At 45.5% G+C, this 21,594-nt stretch overlaps 1 protein-coding gene across 6 annotated transcripts in view; it reads left to right on the top strand.

The window, feature by feature from the left end:
• The window catches only part of DENND2A (DENN domain containing 2A), a 99,896-nt gene that overhangs the window by 45,236 nt on the left and 33,066 nt on the right, over positions 1–21,594 (top strand). For all 6 annotated transcript variants that reach the window (XM_027573376.2, XM_027573371.2, XM_027573375.2 and 3 more), the window contains 4 exons: positions 10,754–10,954; positions 16,067–16,160; positions 16,676–16,726; positions 17,864–18,051. In XM_027573376.2, coding sequence (XP_027429177.2) covers positions 10,754–10,954; positions 16,067–16,160; positions 16,676–16,726; positions 17,864–18,051 — 534 coding nt within the window. The remainder of the gene's footprint in view (positions 1–10,753; positions 10,955–16,066; positions 16,161–16,675; positions 16,727–17,863; positions 18,052–21,594) is intronic.

Below are 21,594 nucleotides of genomic sequence, written 5' to 3'. Positions count from 1 at the left end.
GAATGTCCTGACCTAAAACAAAGTCTAAAATATAAGACTGAAAGGTCTGGTGCAGAAACAGTACTTTTATAGCATGCTACCATTTGTGGGGTTTTAAATAGAAAAATACACATATACGCCAACTCATATATGTTTGTGTATGTAGAAGATTATCTCTGTACAGAAACCTAAGAATGAGTAAGTGGGTACATCTGTGGAGTTGTTGAGTCAAGGTCATTTTTTACAGAATATCCTTTTGAACCTTTTGGAATTTTGTACTATGTACATAGAGATAATATAACTATAGTCATGTACATGGTAATTTCAACGCTTTGGCTACAGGACTGAGTTTATATTCCTTAGCTTGGCATTAAATAATCCTTCATAACTGATCCCTGGGCACCCATTACTACAGAATTTCCTACATTTCCTACATACAAATCTCCCCTCCAGCAAGAGCCGATTAATTGCCCCTCTCATATTAGAGGCCCAGGATTGGCAAATGTTTCCTCTAAGGGACCAGAAAGTAAATAGAGAATCTGTTGTAATGACTCAGTGCTGCCATGGTGCTGCAAAGCAGCCATAGACAATGTAAGACAATATGCAAACAAATGAATGTGCCGTGTATCAATAAAACTTTATTTATGGACACCAAAATTTGAATTTTATGTAATTTTCACATCATGAAATATGACTTACTTTCTAATCATTTAAAAATGTTTTAAAAATTTTGTTTATTTGAGAGAGAGAGAGTATGAGCAGGGGGGAGGGATAGAGGAAGAGGGAGAAGCAGACTCCCCGCTGAGCAGGGAGCTCGACATGGGGTTCGATCCCAGGACCCTGGGATCATGACCTGAGCCGAAGGCAGATGCTTAACCAACTGAGCCACTCAGGCGCCCCTCCAACCATTTAAAAATGTAAAAACTGTTCTTAGGTCATGGCCTATTTAGAAACAGATGGTGGGCCAGATATGGCCCATAGGTTGTATTTTGCCCACCCCTGTGCTAGGTCATTTCTACATCTGCCCTTGGTTCTTGCCTTTCTCTCCCCATCCTTTAGCGCCCCGATCAATCACTTCAGGAAGCTTCTAGGCTATCCCAGCCCCTGGAACTTCTTCCTCTCTTACTCAGTGGGCCAAAGTGTTCATTTTATACCAAATTGTGTATACCACATTGTGATATCTCTTACTTTGATGATTTGAAATCTGATTTAAGTCATAGAATGTATCTTAAAAACATCTCCCCAGCTACATTATGAATTCCTCAAGTTCCTCAATAATATGTTTCTCTGTGTCCCCTATACATAGTTGTTATACAATATATAGTTGTTCAAGAAATTAAGTAAAGGAAGGCCAAATCCAGGCTGCAAGTATCAGTTTAAGTCCCACTGCAAGGATCTATTTCCAGCCTAAGAAAGGAAGCCACATTCCCCTCTGGGCCCCAGCTGAGGACAGCATTTGCTGGCACTTGGGGGCTCTGCGCAAGAGGCATGCCTTTTGTGCTCAGTGGTCACACAGGGAGTCTTTCTGCCACCAGTCTTCCTGAAGAGAGTTGAAGGTAGAATCCATCATGAAGGGTGGATCTCACCTAACCAAACCAATTCCCGTCATTCTTGCCAAAGCCAGTTAACTGCTATTTTGCTCTTCCTATGGAAGAGTGTTCTCATGAATAATCCAGCACAACAGATCATTACCAGACAGTTCCTACTTGCCTCCGAAATGTGTTTTCATTGGCTACAGATGCCTTTAACATTCAGGAGGAAATCCTTCCTTTCCCGTAGTGGATCAGCTTGGCTTAACAGAAGGAAGGCTGTCACAACTCGGTCTGCCCCTTCACATCCCACCTGGCTCTCCCCTGCTCTCCCCTTCGTGCTGGGAAGGCACTGCTCGCCTCTTAAGAACAATGAGCAACATCTGCCCATAGCAGCTGTGCGGTCCCAGCCGGGTGCCCCTCCCTGATGCCAAGAATAAGGACTTAGCCCTTTTCTTCCCCTTCCTGCCAAGTTAGGGCACATCCCGGTCCTCTGTCACCAGAACAGCTAACCACAGTAGGTAACCACGTCAACAAGAGCTTGAGGTCCACATGCAGCGATCCTGCAGAAAGACAATCCGGTTGCCCAGGGTGCATGTCCGATTGCCACCGACACATGCAGGCTGCTTTCAGCTCTTCGCAAGTCATCGGCAGGACGCGGTGTCCACGCTCATTCCTCCGCTCTCCCACATCTGGGTGTCTGGTTGGTGCCCCCGTTCTGGGGGACAACTGCAGACTTCACCGCTTCCTCTGTTTAGCTCATCACATATTCATGGAGCATATGCCGCATCTGGGCTACATCTGGGACCTTAGACTTTACCGAAGCAGTCCCTCTGTGGCGACCTCCTCTATCAGCCTCCAAAAGATCCTATGACATCTTTTGGGATATTCATTTAATAAGATCGTGCCCTGGGGCGCCTGGGTGGCTCAGTCATTAAGCGTCTGCCTTCGGCTCAGGTCATGATCCCAGGGTCCTGGGATCAAGCCCTGCATCGGGCTCTCTGCCCCGCAGGAGGCCTGCTTCTCCCTCTCCCCTTCCCCCTGCTTGTGTTCCCTCTCCCGCTGTCTCTCTCTCTGTGTCAAATAAATAAATAAAATCTTTAAAAGAAAAAAAAAAAGATCATGCCCAGTCCCAGTACAGAGGTCAGGGTCAGCCGGACAGACAGAAAGGAGCAGTTGTGCAGTTGGAGGCAAATGCTAATGCTTACCAACGCACAATGCAAGCTCCTGAGAAGGGGCCATTTTCTTTTCTTGCTTTGTGTTACCCACCGTTCCCACACCTAGAATAGCACAGTAAATGTGGTAGGAACTAATTTTTATAGTAAAGGAAATCTAGGGTAACATGAGACTTTTTTTTTTAAGTGGGTTCCACGCCCAGTGTAGAGCCCCATGTGGGGCTTGAACTCACGACACTGAGATCAAGACCTGAGCTGAGACACTTAACTGACTGAGCCACCCAGGCGCCCTGAGGCATTTTCTTTCTTATGTACTGACATGGAAGACATTAGGGAACAAAATGTATCACTAACTAGCATTCTCTGGTTGCCTGGAGAGCCCAACCACACCATCTCCCACCAAAAAATCGTACATCACTTAGCCGTAGCTACAGAGAGGCAGTATCTGGTCAAGTGTGCGAGTTCTAGAGTCTTGACTGCCTACATTCAAAACTTGCCTAGACCACTTGCTAACTGTGTGACCAGGCAAATGATCTCATCTACATGTGTCAGCTTTGTCATTGATAAAATAGAAATAATTATAGTACTCTCCTCTTAGGGGTCTTCTGAAGATTAATCAAATTCATATTTGTAGGGACTCCTGGGTGGCTCAGTTGGTTAAGTGTCTGCCTTCGCCTCAGGTCATGATCCCTGGGTCCTGGGATTGAGCCCTGCTTCGGGCTCCCTGCTCAGCGGGGAGTCTGCTTCTCCCCCTCCCACTACTTGTGCTCTCTCTGTTAAATAAATAAATAAAATCTTAAAAAAATAATTCTTACTTGTAAACCACATAGTCTAGTGCCTGCAACATAAGTACTATTTCTGTGCGTTTGGTAAATATAGAGAATTAGGCTTTTCAATGTGTGTTCTTTTTAAAAATCACCTTATTTCATCTTATCACAGCATTCTCATCACAAAAGGTATTTTAAGGGTGCCTGGGTCGCTCAGTTGGTTAAGCATCTGCCTTCAGCTCAGGTCATGATCCAGAAGTCCCAGGATCAAGCCCCATGTCCAGCTCTCTGCTCAGTGGAGAGTCTGCTTCTCCCTCTGACACCCCCCTTCTCATGCCCACTCTCTGTCTCAAATAAATAAACAAAATTCTTCAAAAAAAGTTTTTTTAAATACTGAAAAGTGTAATGAAGAATATAAAACTCATCCAAAATTGGGGATTTTTATTTTTTCTATAATGAATTGTTAGTGTGCATGTGTGTGTGTCTGTGTACATAAAAAAGACTCGGGATGATATATATATATACTTTTGCGGGTCTTTTATATTTATCCTGAGTATTTCCCCACATTAATTTCTTTTTAAAAATAATTTTTATTGTCTGTATGGTATTTCATTGTTTAAATGTAATGTTTTTCTTTACATTAGTGTAATGTCCCAATTGTTGAAATGTGCCTGTATGCCTTCTTATGTATTTCTATGTGTGTTTATGGAAATGTGTGTACCTATGGATGTATATGAACAAATGTGTGTATGCTTGTGAGAATGACACCTGAGTCCTTGGAGGAGGCGTCTATAAAAGAGAGTAGGGGGGCGCCTGGGTGGCTCAGTTGTTAAGCGTCTGCCTTCGGCTCAGGTCATGATCCTAGGGTCCTGGAATGGAGCCCCCGCATCGGGCTCCCTGCTTGGCGGGAAGCCTGCTTCTCCCTCTCCCACTCCCCCTGCTTGTGTTCCTGCTCTCACTGTCTCTCTCCCTCTGTCAAATAAATAAATAAAATCTTTGGAAAAAAAAAAAAGAGAGTAGGAATGAGGTTGAGAGAGGTAAGGAAGAGATGAGATATTTTGTATCAAGGACCCTTTTGGTCTCCTTACATCACTGTCTCCTGAGGCAATAAGACAGGGACAACGCAAGACAGGAAGGAGTTAAGCCATCAGCCACCATTCTCAGATGAGAAGGGTGAGTGAACCCTGGCTCAAGTCCAGGTCAGCTCCCTCTAGGGAAGCACGTAGTTTCCCTCTCCTCCCCTCCAGGAAGCCCCCTGGCCAGGGCCTATCCCACTCGGTTCCCTGAAAGAACTCATGAAGTTTCAACAGAGAGTTCTTGTCTGCTTTTCTTTCTTGGACACCGCAGATCTTCTTCTTTTTTTTTTGTAATTTTTTTTATTAAGTTATGTTAATCACCATATATTACATCATTAGTTTTTGATGTAGTGTTCCATGATTCATTGTTTGGGTATAACACCCAGTGCTCCGTGCAGAACGTGCCCTCTTTAATACCCATCACCAGGCTAACCCATCCCCCCACCCCGCTCCCCTCTAGAACCCTCAGTTTGTTTTTCAGAGTCCGTTGTCTCTCATGGTTCATCTCCCCCTCCGATTTCCCCCCCTTCATTCTTCCCCTCCTGCTATCTTCTTCTTCTTCTTCTTTTTTTTAACGTATAATGTATTATTTGTTTCAGAGGTACAGATCTGTGATTCAACAGTCTTGCACAATTCACAGCGCTCACCATAGCATATACCCTCCCCAGTGTCTATCACCCAGCCACCCCATCCCTCCCAACCCCCCCACTCCAGCAACCCTCAGTTTGTTTCCTGAGATTAAGAATTCTTCATATCAGTGAGGTCATATGATACATGTCTTTCTCTGATTGACTTATTTCGCTCAGCATAACACCCTCCAGTTCCATCCACGTCGTTGCAAATGGCAAGATTTCATTCCTTTTGATGGCTGCATAATATTCCATTGTGTGTGTGTGTGTGTGTGTGTGTGTGTGTGTGTGTATACTGCATAATATTCCATACTGCATAATATTCCATTGTGTGTGTATATATATACACACACATACACACTACATCATCTTTATCCATTCATCTGTCAATGGACATCTTGGCTCTTTCCACAGTTTGGCTGTTGTGGACATTGCTGCTGTAAACAATGGGGTGCACGTACCCCTTCGGATCCCTACATTTGTATCTTTGGGGTAAATACCCAGTAGTGCAAATGCTGGATCATATGGTAGCTCTATTTTCAACTTTTTGAGGAACCTCCATACTGTTTTCCAGAGGGGTTGCACCAGCTTGCATTCCCACCAACAGTGTAGGAGGGTTCCCCTTTCTCCACATCCCCACCAACATCTGTCGTTTCCTGCCTTGTTAATTTTAGCCATTCTGACGGGTGTGAGGTGGTATCTCATTGAGGTTTTGATTTGGATTTCCCTGATGCCCAGCGACGTTGAGCACTTTTTCATGTGGACACCACAGATCTTTTGCTGGGTCCATCGTGAATCCAATATTTATAAGATTAGGGAGACTCTTATTTGCCTCTGCAACAAAGTTAGGCCCCTTCCTAGAGGTTGTTCCTTAGAGACACAATGGGAATGGGCATATATTATCATCAGGGTGTGTTGATGTGAGGCTTTCTGATCAAAAGCTGGAATCCTCTTTGGGCCACTGCCTGACATAATCATCCCTAGGGTCCTACAGTATCTTTCCTTTTAATACTATAATCAGGTTTGGCAAACTACTGCTGGGTGACTGGTTGTGTAAATAAAGTTTTTCTGGAACATGGCCACTCTCATTCACGTACATATTGTGTATGGCCGCCTTTACAATGCAGTGGCGGAGTTGAGTAGTTATGACAAAGCCTAAAATATTTACCGTCTGGCCTTTAAGAAGAAGCTGGCTGCTCCCTGCTAAGTCTAAGAGTCACACCCTCACTTGCAAAGGCCTTGCACAGACAGTTCTATGCCATCATTGCTGTATGATCTCCTCCATCTGTTTCGCTACACTTGCTCTGAGCCACAAGCACTCTCTCTGGTCTAATTTTTTTTTTTTAAGATTTTATTCATTTATTTGTCAGAGAGAGAAAGAACACAAGCAGGGGGAGCGGCAGGGAGCCCGATGTGGGACTCGATCCCAGCACCCTGGGATCACGACCTGAGCCAAAAGCAGACACTTAACCAACTGAGCCTCCCAGGGGCCCCCTGGGCCAATTTGCTCTTCCTCACTTCCATGCCTCTTCTCAGATTGTGCTGTCTACTTGAGAACGCTCTAGCCCAGAGCCTAGTAGGTCCTCTGTTACCAGTTAAGTAGCAGCTGAAATTCCACCCCCTCATGAAAGCTCCCTGGACATTTGGGGGCTGCTTCTGGGTGCTCTGGGGGGCACACCAGGACCCCATTCTCTGGCAGTGGCACCATGGAGGGGATGCAGCCCACACAACCCCAGCCCCCACCAGGTCTCTGGACACCCTTTCGAGAACTGTGTGCCATGTTTTGGTATCTTTGTTTCCTTTCTTCTCAGACCTTTTCATAGGTCAAATCTTTGAACAAACACTCTCACAACTTAAAAGTCTAATGAAAACAGATAACTGCTTTTTGCCAAGAATTTGATAGGTGACTCTAATGCAGTGAAAGAATTGGGCCCATTCCTTGGATTTCACTGCAGTTGGAATTTGGTCTATAAGAAAGATTGTCATTCTTCCTTCTTGTGCTGGTTTAATTATTAAGATGTCCATAGTGAGCAAACCATACTGGCTTTTTTTTTTTTTAAGGTTTTATTTATTTGTTTGTCAGAGAGAGAGAGCACAAGCAGGGGGAGAAGCAGGCTCCCTGCTGAGCAAGGAGCCTTATGTGGGACTCAATCCCAGGACCCTGGGATCGTGACCTGAGCCAAAGGCAGACACTCAGCTGACTGAGCCACCCAGGCATCCCCATACTGGCTTTTTCTACTCAGGGCTTGTGATGCTAAGCAATTGATTGCTCCCCGTAGACTCATGATACAAATATCAGAGCAGGCCACTTAGGAAGGCTAGGAGTCTTTATTCCCAGAAATCTTTAAAAAGAAAAGTTTCTGGAGTTATTGTTATATACTATTCGGAACTATACAAGAATTGAGAAATCAGTGGAACAGAGTAAGACTATTCTATAAGAGTTTAAGATGTAATAAATGTGGCCTTGTAAACTGATAGCAAAAAAAACCGCTCATTTATTAAATGGAATAGGGATAACTTAGCTTGGGGGAAAAATCACTTTAGACTAACATACAATAAAATAAATTACTGATGGATTAATGAATAAAATATGTTCAAAATAGACTAAGAAAATCCAAAAGAAAATGCAATTAAGTATGTATTAAACCTCTAAAAAGATATAGATTTTCTAGAGAGATAAGATTAAATCAATCGCACAAGAAAAGATGAACAGATTTTCATACATAAAAATTTCACATGATCCAAAAAAAAAATACCATGAGAAAAACACACTTGCAGCAAAACTGACAAATAGTTCGTATTTGTTCTATATAAAGAGCTCATTCAAATTAATAAGAAAAACCCTGGAATTCCAAAAGATAAATGGGCAAAGAACATAAATAATATACTAAAGAGGGCTACCTGGGTGGCTCAGTTGGTTAAGCGTCTGCCTTCAGCTCAGGTCATGATCCCAGGGTCCTGGGATCCAGCCCCGCCTCAGGCTCCCTCATGGGGAGCCTGCTTCTTCCTTTCCCTCTGCCCCTCACCCCGCTTGTGCTTTCTCTCAAATAAATAAAATCTTTAAAAAAATAATATGCTAAAGAAAAAAGCAGTTAGCATATTAAAGTATGAAAAATGTCCATGTCATATGAGAAAAACATATATATATACATATATATTTTAAAGATTTTATTTATTTATTTGACAGAGAGATACATAGCAAGAGAGGGAACACAAGCAGGGGGAGTGGGAGAGGGAGAAGCAGGCTTCCCGCTGAGCAAGGAGCCCGATGTGGGGCTCAATCCCAGGACCATGGGATCATGACCTGAGCCCAAGGCAAACGCTTAATGACTGAGCCACCCAGGCGCCCCAGAAAAAACTTATATTGAATGCCTATTGTGTATCAGGTATTTTGCTAGGTGCTTTATATACCTTTTCACCACCTAATTCATTAATTCATTTTAAAAAGGACACTTTGTAGTTATAATTATAGTATCATACAGTGTGTGTCCTGGAAGTACCTTTAGGAAACAGGTAGTCCAAGTAGTTTTTTTGTTTTTTCTTTTAAAGATTTTATTTATTTATTTGACAGAAACAGACACAGCGAGAGAGGGAACACAAGCAGGGGGAGTGGGAGAGGGAGAAGCGGGCTTCCTGCCGAGCAGGGAGCCCGACGCGGGGCTCGATCCCAGGACCCTGGGATCATGACCGGAGCCGAAGGCAGACGCTTAACGACTGAGCCACCCAGGCGCTCCAGTCCAAGTAGTTTTTAAATTTTATCTTACTAATATTTCTTATTTCCATGTTAACATATTCATATGGTTCAAAATTTAAGGAGTATGAAAGGTATATAGTGAAAAATCTTCCTCTCACCCCTGACCCTCCATTTCTCTCCGCCAGAACAACCACTGTTAGTTTCTTATGTATCTTTCAGAACTATTCTATGCATACACCAGCAGAATAGCTCCTTAAAACACACACACACCCTCCCCCCTCTCATGTACTCTCTCTCTCTCATTCTCTCTCTAATAAATAAATCTTTAAAAAAAGGGGGGGGCGCCTGGGTGGCTCAGTTGGTTAAGCGACTGCCTTCGGCTCAGGTCATGATCCCGGAGTCCCGGGATCGAGTCCCACATCAGGCTCCCTGCTCAGCAAAGGAGCCTGCTTCTCCCTCTGACCCTCCCCCCGTCATGTACTCTCTCTCTCTCTCATTCTCTCTCTCTCAAATAAATAAATAAATCTTTAAAACACACACACACACACACAAATATCAGAATGTTATACCAATTGTTCTACTCTTTGCTTTTAATGCTTAACAATATGCATCTGAGAGAACCTTCTATATCAGTACATTAAGTTTTTTTTGTACCTGCATTGTATTCCACTGCATAGATGTACCATAATTTATTTGACCAGCCTCTGCTGATGGACATTTAGGTTGTTTCCAGTACTTTGTGTTTATAAACCATTTCATAGTATACAATATAGTTTGCCTCGTGCAATGTAACTTTGCACAGTATACAGTATAGTTTGCCTTGTGCAATGTAACTTTGCACGAGTAGGCCCATTCCTACAGGTGGAATTGCTGGGTGAAAGGGTGTATGTGTTTGTAATTTTGTTGACACTGCTCCATTGCCCTCCATAGACCTGTACCAATTTCTAGTCCTACCAACACTGTATGAAGTGTGAAAGGGACTATTTCCCTCACTGTCACTAATCCAGTGAGTTCCACTAATCCAGCAAATTTATCTTTGCTAATCTTTGAGTGAAAAATGTCTGCTTGATGGAGTTTTAATTTTCTCTTATGAGTGAAGCTGAGAATCTTTTTCTGTATCTAAGCATCATTGTATTTCTTTTTCTATAAATTTTCTATTCCTTTTTTTTTTTTTTTTTGCCTGTTTGTCTTTTCATTAATTCATAGTATGTATTAGAAAAATAAGTTCTATAAGTTGCAGGGTTTTGGGGGTTTTTGTTGTTGTTGTTCTTTTTTTTTTTTAACCAGTTTTCTGTTTGCCTTTGACCTTAAAGTGGCTCATTTTTAGAAATTAAACACTGAACCTTAGGGTTTGAAACTCCTTCAACAAGAGGTACTCAGCTTATCAGCAGCAGGGTCAAAGCTCTGCTTAGGTTTTCTCCCTCTGAGTACAGTGGGTCTTGGTTCTCAGAACACCTGATTTGTACAGATAAGGGACTGAGCCAGTGAATTCCCACTTGTCTAAAAAGAGAGACTGGATTGGGGGCACCTGGGTGGCCCAGTCGGTTAAGCGTCTGCTTTTGGCTCAGGCCATGATCCCAGGGTCCTAGGATCGAGCCCCACGTACGGCTGCCTGCTCAGTGGGGAGTCTGCTTCTCTCTCTCCCTCTGCCCCTCCACCCTGCTCATGCTCTCTCAATCACTCTCTCTCTCTCCCAAATAAATAAGTAAAATCTTTAAAAAGAAAGAGAGAGAGAGACAGGATTGGATCTGCCTCCTTTATCAGAGACAAACTCAGCATACCCTGGGAAGAGAGACCAAGCTTTCCCTCTCGATCTCGTGGTCTGTATCACTGGCACCCCCAGCTACCTGCCACTTAGGCCCTTTGTATTTACTCTTCTTTTCTTTTCTCCTTTCCCCTCCCAGCAGTCATTGGCCAAACCTGCTTTTTTCCGGCAAAATTCAGAGAGGAGGAACTTCAAATTGCTGGACACCAGGAAGCTGAGTCGGGATGGATATGGGTCCCCTTCCAAAATCAGCCCCCCCTCCACCCCCAGCAGCCCTGATGACACTTTCTTTAACCTTGGAGACCCACAGAATGGCAGGAAGAAGAGAAAGATACCCAAGGTAAGGCTTGCAACAAGCTTCGTGTGCGGATTTGTACTCCGCCTTCCCTGCCGAGGAAGGCTGCAGAGGAGTCTAGGCAGAGAACAGAACCCTGGGCCTCTTCTACCTGCTTCATCACCAGGTAGACACTGTGAGCCAGCGGGCTGGGCTGTCTGGGCCTTTGTCATAATAATTCTTGTGGTCCTGCAGCCTTCCCCTTAGCCATTCCTCTCCCAGCCTAACCTCTCACTGTACTCATGATCCCAGACCATGTTTCCAATGCCTGGCCTCAAAAGGCCACTTCCTCCTCCTTCCCGGCCTCAAAAAGTAGAGCTCCATTCATCACACTCTGACTCACACTTTGGCCACAGCACCAGCTGCAGAGGCGGTACCAGGTGGAGCCTGTGCTCTGAGGTGGCACTTGTCAAAAATACATCTTTCCTGGCTCTTTTCAACCCGCAAGGTAAAACATGCCCAGGGGCAGATGTGCATCCTAATGCATCTGCTATTGATTCGATTCCCTTTTGCTCCGTTCCAGCCCTGCTGTGTTGGTCCCTCTTCAGCGGCCACTTTGGTACCAACTTCTGACGGGAACTTTTAGAGCAGAGATTTTTCATTTCAGAGTACGTGCATGGATGGATGGGATTTAGGGGTCACGAAACCCGGAAAATTGTGTAAGACTTTGTGTGGAGCATTTTGGGGGATGGAGGCAAGAGGGGAAGATTGTCTGTTAGGTTTCATCTGATTTCTCAAAGTGATGCATTGACCTGAAAGTCATGGGACATTTACAAGCTGGTTCCTCCTAACAGTTTGGTTAGTCAGTATTCTGAGCCATAATTTCACCCCTACCACACCCATCCCCAACTATCTCATTCAAATGAAGTTAAGTCACCTTGCCCATCAGAGTACATTCTGAAGAGTAAGGGCGGCTAGGGTCAGGTGGTGGAGAAGAGACCTGTAACCTGCAACCTGGTCAGGGTTTTAGTTGGAACAGGAGAAAAGACATCTTCCTTTGTTTTACTGATGAAGGGCAGACAAAGGGGCCAGGAGAGGAGCCATGGCTCCTCCCCCTTCAGGCTCTCCAGGTTCGGCCTCATCTGGCCTGGGGCCCAGGGTGTGGAGCAGGTTGCATATTGATTATTTGATGTTTGCTGAATGAGCTCCACTAACACCTGGACCCCAGTCTCTTTCAGCACAGATTCACTCCCATGCCTCCCCTCGGCTGTCCTCCAAAGTCACTGTCCTGTGCCATCGTGGTAGCTGCTCCCAGGGGCCCCCAAAGTGTGGCGTCTCTAGTCACTCCCTTAACTCCCCTTCTGCTTGTTCTGGCACATTCGTAGGTATCTGTAATGTCAAAATCCTCAATTGTGGGATAATTTAAAGTGGCCATTGGGGCGCCTGGGTGGCTCAGTCGTTAAGCATCTGCCTTCAGCTCAGGTCATGATCCCGGGGTCCTAGGATCGAGCCCCGCATCCGGCTCCCTGCTCAGCGGGAAGCCTGCTTCTCCCTCTCCCACTCCCCCTGCTTGTGTTCCCTCTCTCGCTGTGTCTCGCTCTGTCAAATAAATAAATAAAATCTTTAAAAAAAATAAAAATAAAGTGGCCATTAACATCTATACTGCCAGCCTCACCATCATTTTAGCAAATTAAACAGGGATGATCAGGTGAATTAGCTGTTGGGTTAAAAGAGCTTTAACACAACTCTAGGTTTGAGTACATGATTCTTTTTTTCTTTTAAGATTTTATTTATTTATTTGAGAGAGAGGAAGCACGTGGGAAGAAGGGCAGAGGGAGAAGGAGAATCTCAAGCAGACTCCCTGCTGAGCATGGAGCCCAACATGGGGCTGGATCCCATGACCATGAGATCATGACCTGAGCTGAAATCAATAATCGACACTTAGGGACACCTGGGTGGCTCAGTAGGTTAAGCGTGTGCCTTCAGCTCAGGTCATGATCCCAGGGTCCTGAGATCAAGTCCCACATAGGGCTCCTTGCTCAGTGGGGAGCCGCCTTCTCCCGCTGGCTCTGCCCCTCCCTGTGCTTGTGCACTGGCTCGCGTGCTCTCTCTCTCTGTCAAAATAAATAAAATCTTAAAAAAAAAAAAAAAAAAAAAGAATTGACACTTCACCGCCTGAGCCATCCAGGCGCCCCCTAGTACAGAACACTTTTAAAACAACAAAACTTCACTCCTGTTAAAGTATAATTATGTGAGAGCATGTTTAAAGTTTTTCTCTCTGGGAATAATCCTTTAAATAAAAAGGAACAGAGATTTATTGACTGAAGTATATATGGCTTCCACTTATTCCACGACCTGATTTAAAGTGAGAAGAACTTTCTCTGTCATGTCATTTATACTACTCACACAGCACTCATGAACTGTCTTGTATGATAGCTATGAATGCATTTGGTCCTTGCGATTAGCTTATAAACTTCCTGAGAACAGATGCCATGTTCCATATATCTTTTTACCCCTCACAGCTTCTAGCAAAACCCCTTGTACGGGATGCTTAGTATTCATCCAACAAATTCACTATCAACAAATATTTGTTGGGTATCTACCAGGTGCCGGGCTCTGTTCCAGCCCATACAGGTACTTTTACAGCAACAAACCAAAATGACAAAGATCCCCACCTGCATGAAACTTACATTCTAGTGTTCACTATATTTTAATAAGTGGAAGGATGTTAACTGTATTGTAGCTGTCTTCTTTCTAGTTAATTTTGGGTGTTGGGTGAGAGGAGGCTGAATGGGTTTAAAAATCCTCCCCTCCCCCAAAAAAACCCACAATTTGACCTAGTAACTCATTTGTCTATTTATATATTTTTAAATTGTGGTAAATATATACAACATAAAAATTGCCATTTTAACCATTTTTAAGTGTACAGTTCAGTAGCATTAAGTACATTTACACTGTTATACAACCATCACCAGATGCTCCCCACTGAGCAATGATCTCATGGTCATGGGATCCAGCCCCATCTACAGAACTCTTCATCTCCCCAAACGGAAACTCTGCACCCCGTTAAACCCTAACTCCCATGCCACCCTCCTCCCCAGCCTCTGGCAACCATCATTCTACTTTTTGTCTCTTTGAATTTGCCTATTCCAGGTACCTCATATAAATGAAATCATATAATATTTGTCCTTTTGTGACTGACTTATTTCTCTTAGCAGAACATCCTCAAGTTTCATTTATGCTGGAGCATGTGTCCAAATTCCCTTCCTTTTGAAGGCTAACTAATGTGCCACTGTATGTACGTACCACACTGTGCTTACCCATTCATCCTTTAATCGACATTTGGATGTTTTCACTTCCTGACTATTGTGATTAATACCAGCATCTCGTTTATGCATTGTCTTCTTCCGTGGGAAATGGGGTTAACATTAATATTCCAATGGTTAGGACGTGTGTAAAAAGAAAAGAGAGCCAGTTCAGGACTATGAGCTCTCAAGGAAATGGCTGGTTCGTAAGAACAAATATAAATAACTGCCGCACGGGAGGGGTTTGGTGGTGAAGGCAGAGACCTCATTCAGATAAGGCAAAGCCAGCCCAGGGTTGGGGACAAGGAATTCACAGAGAGAGCTGGCAAGGCCAGGGCTGGGCCACCTGTCAGGACCCAGAGTGTGTAGGTGTCCAAGGATATGGCAGGGCAGTGTCTTACCAGTTGCAGAGCTGGAGGACTGGGGCCCAGGCCCACCACAAGGAGACGTGGAGGATGAGCCACCTTCCTCCACTGGCGGTCCAGCGCTCTGGCTTGTGGAGAGGAGCTGGTGAGCTACTTCAGGGAGTGGGACAGAGGAAGTGGAGGGCAGAGTCAGGGATTGGCACCAGCTAACCCACTGCACCCACCTGTGTGCCCATCACCCAGTTTACTATAGCACATCCTCTCTCCAGTTCTTCCAAGGCCAAAAAGAATATAAAACTTTTTAAGGCAGGTTTCAAACACAGCTCCCCCTTTTTTTTTTTTTTAAGATTTTATTTATTTATTTGACAGAGAGAGACAGAGCGAGAGAGGGAACACAAGCAGGGGGAGTGGGAGAGGGAGAAGCAGGCTCCCCGCTGAGCAGGGAGCCCCATGCATGGTTCGATCCCAGGACCCTGGGATCACGACCTGAGCCAAAGGCAGACGCCCAATGACTGAGCCACCCAGGTGCCCCCCCACTGTTTTTTTTTTCTAAGATTTTATTTAAACACAGCTTCCCTTTAAAATCACCTGTTGGGGGCTCACTAGGTGGAGCATGTGGCTCTTGATCTCAGGGTCATGGTTGTGAGCCTCACGTTGGGTGTAGAAATTACTAAAGAAAATAAACTTTAATTATTTAATTAATTAAAATCACTGGCTTGCCTTGACTATGCATGGGTAGACTTCCCTTTCTCGCAGTCAGGTGGGGCCCAGGGAACTTCCACTCTTGAAATTTGCAGGCGGTGCCGTAAAGCCTGGTGGGAAGTGACCCGGGTTTTCCATGGCCAGATGGGTCGGCTAGAGTTGGTGTGGAAAATGTGCCGCTGAGTAGTGGTGCCTGCTGAGCAGTAGGAGAGATCACCAAAGGCCTCCATGAGTGTGGATGAGCGCTCCCCTGCAAGAAGGGGGCTGTGCTGGGTCTGCTGGGTGCAGGGCACCACCATGCAGCCCCAAGCTAGAACTCGAAACCACCGTAATCGCTGCCCCCTTGCTGCCCAGTGCCGCTCAGACGGTCTTTGGCACGGTTCCTACAAAAGGGGCCCGGCCTGGGAGGCTTTTTATTTTTGCTGTCTCTTCCTTTTCTTGTTTCCCCCCACCCCGGGGTGTGGGGGGGGGCAAAGGCTGCCCCCAAGGCACAGTGACATCGAGGCATCGAAGGGGGAGCAGCCGTCACGCAATTAGCCAATGAAATTGTCTCCCTGTGTCCCGGCTGCCTGCGTTAGTATATTTAGACATCATGCGTTCACACATCAGTGAGGCTGGCAGCCTCCTTTAGTGTTCTCGAAAGTCATGTTCCTGTCTGGTAGAAAAGAGTCGTTGAAAGATGCCAGCGGACCAGTGGGAAACGGCTCCTCCCTCCTTCCCCGGGCCTTCGATCGTCCCAGGAGAGAACGAGCAATAGAGGAATCCCAGCTGCTGACACTGGCTTTTCTTCTCCCTGCGCCTGACAGCTGGTGTTGCGAATCAATGCCATTTATGAGGCGCGGAGAGGGAAGAAACGCGTGAAGAGGCTCTCCCAGTCCACGGAGAGCGGCTCGGGAAAAGGTACCGTCCACCGTCCCACCTCCCCCAACTATGTGAAAACAAGAGTCTTGTACAAGCGGCATCCTGTTGTTTGGGGTTGGCTCACCAAAGAGGAGAACAAGGTGGTGCTTTGTATATATCTCCTGTTGTCCTTGGGATCGCGGCACAGCCAAGAGCCAGGAATGAGCTCAGCCTGGTGGTGCATCCTCTGGTCCTGTTCCACTGTCCATCCGGCTCACCCTGGGAGCTGCCTTCTTTGCTTCCCATGCATACAAGGAGCCAGTATCTGCTATATTATCAGATATAGGTGCCACCTGAACTAGAGCCACATTAATTTGGAAATTATATTTAGTTGGACGAAGACCTAGTTTGTCCATTACATTTAAATCGCCAGAAAGAAAATAGCCCCTCTGAAGTAGAAATCTTGGATTTGTGTCACTTCATACAAAAAGTTTTCTTATTAGAAAAACTCACATGAGCACCTTTCGTCCTATTGCCATTTTTTATGTTGTTTGTTTGTTTGTTTTTCTGTCTAGTGACAGATGAAAACAGTGAGTCTGACAGTGACACGGAAGAGAAGCTGAAAGGTGAGACGACCAGCTGCCGTACAGGGCACAGGCAGGGGGCTGGGGGGCTACCAAGATGGCCCTTCCTGCTTAATGTGAGGGACGAGACCGAGCATCCTTACACGAGCTTGTTGGGCAAGGCGTGAACGTCTGGGGGGATGGGGGAACCACAGGGTGCGTGGGGGCCGGTCAGTCCTGAGCGTGACCAGCATGGGCCTGTTTGGTCACTGAGTCTTTGGCTCCAGAGATGCAGGGTGTCTACATCTACGGTGGCCCCGTTGCCGTGCCGTTCGGTTATAGCTGTTTTGCACGCCTGGGATGTACAGTGCAGCTGGTCTGGGGTTCCAGACACCTGGGCTCTTGTCCCACTCCTGTGAAAATTGCTATAGGACCAGAAGGAAATCATTTAAGATCTCAGGGCCTCTAATTCCTCATCTATCAAATGAAGTCACTGAAATAATTGGTCTCTGTAGATCTAAATTCGGTGACTTTTGTCTAGGCTTTAGTGAGTTTTCCACAATTTCTCAGACCCCAGGGGGAAGCCCAGGAAAGCCATAGTCCAGACCTGCTGAGTGAGGTGATGGGGACCTGTCTGGTCAGCGGCCCTGCCTCATTCATCTCTCACACCCCGTGCTCCCTGGCCCACCTCTAGGATGAAACAAGCCCCTTTCCATCACAGAGAACAGCGGCAGAAGGGAAGGCGGGCAGGAGCTCCTGACTTAGTCGTGGCTCTGCCCGGCCTGTCACGCAGATGATGACAAAGTTTCCTGTTTGCAAAGCTCTGTGGTCTGGATTTTGTCACATCCCACAAACTGAAAGATGAAGGAAATATGTGAGGGGAAGAGTCAGTGTCTCCACCCCAGCTGACAGAGGTACACAAGGATGACTCAAGCCGCTGGCCCGAGTCCACCCAGCCCACCCATGGCAGAGCAAAGCCCCGCGTTCCAGGCATCCGCACCCCCATTAGCCTGACGGCCAATCCAGTGTTGATTCCCCCAAGTTTGGCAAGGACCCCAAACAAAGAGTTCTGTATTCATTTGTTAAAGGTGGGAACACTTGTAGGATCGGAAGGAGTACTCTGAGCCGGGAACCACAGCTCTGTGCGGTTCCACGTTGGAAGGAGAGACGCCCAGGCACTCACTCGCCCTCTCTCCCTAGCTCACAGCCAGCGCCTGGTCAATGTGAAGTCCCGCCTGAAGCATGCTCCCAGATACCCATGCCTTGACCGGGAGCTCATGGAGTACCAACAGAGGCAGCTGTTCGAGTACTTCGTGGTCGTGTCCCTACACAAGAAGCAGGCCGGGGCTGCGTATGTGCCAGAACTCACCCAGCAGTTCCCTCTCAAGGTACAGGGTGGCTCGGCCTCGGCAGCCTTCGAGGGGGACGGTAGCACTCGTGCCCACATCTTGTTGGGACTCGCAGTTTCCGGGAGGTGCGGGAGTCTGAGGAACACTCACTGTCTAGAATCTTGAACCGTGAGTCCCCATTTGGGTATAGCAAATGAAAAAAGCTGCCGCTGGAGAATTGTGGAGGTCCCAGGAGGTGAGGGATTTGAAGACTCAAAGTACAGACAAAAACACTTAACTTGCTGTGGTGACTGTGCCATCTTCTTCATGCTCCCCGTCTCCTTATCCAGCCACATCTCTTTCCAAGATGTCCTAGAAGCGTCTTTCCCATCAGCCACACAACTCTCCCCAGGGAGGGCTATGTTTGTGTCCATGCCGAATATCTGTACGTGCACCATGTACCCCTGGATGTGTGCACTAGATTTCTGTTCTGTTCTAACATGGTTCATGAAATGGCCCTCAGCAAAGCCTAAAATGGCATGACCAATAATGTATACATTTATACATTCTTGGGCTTTGATACCAGTATTAAAGAGGCTCTATTCAGTCCAACCAGAATTTACTGAGACCCTATTACATTCAAGCTGTTTTCTGCTTGGCCCCATTATTACAAAGATGAGCAAAATGTGTTTCCTGTCCTCAAGAAGCTCACACTCTGACAGGAAGGCAAAAGATAAGCATACAAAGACTCATGAGGTAGAATGTAGCACTGTCTGCACAGTTCATACAATGAAGGTGCTCAGAGGCAGGAGGCGGGGAGGGTGTATGCGTCCTGGTCCCCTCAGGGGCCTCCCTTTGCTGCCACCACCCGTGCATACTCCCAGTATCTATGGAGGCCTAGGTCTCCTCCTGTCCTGGGCCAGCTTCCTTCTGTCCTGCCCACTGTGGTCCAGTGCAGCAATCAAGTCCTGTCCGTGGGTGGAAACTGTATAATTGAAGTAAGCCATGGGCACTAGCCCTCCTAACTGGCTCTATTCGCCTTCCTTTAGCTGACCTCCAAGGATGATCCCCTGAAAACCCCAATACTATAGGTATGCCCACATTTATTTATTTGTTCCTAAAATATTTTATTTATTTATTTGAGAGAGAAGGAGGGGGGGTACAGAGGGAGAAGGGGAGAGAGACTCTCAAGCAGACTCTGCTGAAAGCGGAGCGCAACACAAGGCTCGCTCGCACAACCCTGAGATCATGACCTGAGCTGAAATCAAGAGTTGGACTCTTAACTGACTGAGCCACCCAGGCGCCCTGTAGGTATGCCCACATTTAGTTGAGGCCCACACGGAGAGAACACCAAGGCACGAAGGACTGTTTTTATCCTGTTTTCTTCCCTCGGGGCCTAGCACAATGTTGTACACATGGCAATATTTAATCAATATTTCAGGAACAAAGGCGTTAATTCATGAATGAATGAATGAATCACCATAACTATTGAATGCTTGTAGTTTCCAACCTGGAATCCCCAGGCTCTTAGATATCCACATTAAAACTTCTTTGAGGGGCGCCTGGGTGGCTCAGTCGTTAAGCGTCTGCCTTCGGCTCAGGTCATGATCCCAGGTCCTGGGATCGAGCCCCGCGTCGGGCTCCCTGCTCGGTGGGAAGCCTGCTTCTCCCTTTCCCACTCCCCCTGCTTGTGTTCCCTCTCTCACTGTCTCTCTCTCTCTCTGTCAAATAAATAAAAAAATCTTAAAAAAAAAAAAAAACTTCTTTGAGTGGAAACTTATATAGTCGTTATTGGAAAGGGGACCAATCTGGAAATGTATCAAGAAAAAGTCATCTATAATCCCACTCCACAGAGATAATTGATGTTAGCATTTTATTATGTTTTCTCCCAGACTTTTCTCATAGTGTAATTTTCTGACAAAACTGGTGTTATACACTATATAATTTTTGCATCATGTTTTGTAAACGTATCATTATTTAGAAACATATTTAATATAAATTCTAAAGCATTTTTTAAACATTATATATAGCTCTGTTATGTGGGTATGCCCTAATCTGTTTAACCAGTCTCTTTCTGTTGGAAATGTATCTTATTGCCAGTGTTTCTTTAGATATATATTTTAAATGTTATGTGATCATTCTGTACATGCATTTTTTGCAGATCAGGCTATTTTATATCTTCTTGCCTTTGCTCTCTTTCTCTGTCAGAAGTACCTTTTCCTCCTTCTTTCTCCCCCTTTCTAACTCTTTCTCATGAGTTTTATCCCCCATTTCTATAGTCACCTTGACCAAGACTTACCCTCCATATTTGCACACTAGAGATCATGCCTGCCATGTTCCACTAAAATGCTCAATATCGTGTAATTATCTTTATGACAATTCATGGAGACTGGGAAATTTTCCAGCCATTTATGATTGCTTGTATTTGTGAGAGACATCTCCGTGTCTCACTTCCTGTAAATGAATGCATGTGCATATAAGAGCACATATGTGCCCATATGGGTTGATAACTCCTATGTTGATGACAGCATGTATAGGCACATGTGTGTTCACATGTATTTGTGTGTATTGTGCATGTGATCTGAGGGCGGGTATATCCAAATGGATGGGCCATGTCAAAAAGTGCTAGAACTTGCCTCCCTACAAGGCCTACTCTGCAGTTCTCTAATGGTTCCCACTGTGGAGAAATGTCCCTGTTCTTTCCTTTTGTATTCTTTATAGTTGATGGCCCTTCCCTCTGTGGTGATTAATGACCCCTTCCAACAACTACACCCAGCTGGTATTTGCTTCTCTGTGAGACTGTCCAAGGATAGTCAAAATTATTGCTTTGGCAACAGTCTGAGCTAAAAACTGCTCCAGGACCAGCTGGAATCTTCTGGGTCATGGAGGGAAAAGAGTATCATTATATAGAAAAGAGACAGTGACTACTGATTCTGAAGGAGGAAAACCAAAAGACAGTTACTAATTGGCTTTAAGTCTATAAATGGTGGCTGTGTTTCATTCATTGATAGTTGTCTCAACCATTAATATTTTTTTTAAAGATTTTATTTATTTATTTGAGAGAGCAAGAATGAGAGAGAGAGAGAGAGCACATGAGAGGGGGGAGGGTCAGAGGGAGAAGCAGACTCCCTGCTGAGCAGGGAGCCCGATGTGGGACTCGATCCCGGGACTCCAGGATCATGACCTGAGCCGAAGGCAGTCGCTTAACCAACTGAGCCACCCAAGCGCCCTCAACCATTAATATTAATAGCAGCTTTAATTTTATTTGCTGTAGCCTAAGGGAAAACATACGAGAAGTAGGTTTTAAAATTGAAAATAAATCAGCCCAGTGCTGTATTCCTTTGGATACTCTCTTTAGAGACCTTCCCTCTCTGACATTTGGTGTCCTGGGGAAGGCTTCTGGATCCTCTGGGAAGCATTTAACAGTGTTGGTGGTCTGCAGACTTCAGAAGCTGTCTGCAAAGCTGGTTTGAGGTGGAGGTCAATGGCAAGCTCTGAGAGACAAAATAAGAAATTGATGGAAAATGTTACAGAAAGAATTTAGGTTAGACATTACAGTTTTCTAACTTCAGAAATGAAGACTCCAAATATTTGGTACATCAA

Source organism: Zalophus californianus, chromosome 12 (genome assembly GCF_009762305.2).
Source record: "Zalophus californianus isolate mZalCal1 chromosome 12, mZalCal1.pri.v2, whole genome shotgun sequence".
Classification (NCBI taxonomy): Eukaryota; Metazoa; Chordata; class Mammalia; order Carnivora; family Otariidae; genus Zalophus; species Zalophus californianus.
Note: the sequence above shows the minus strand (reverse complement) of the source record. Positions and strands in the feature narration are given on the sequence as shown.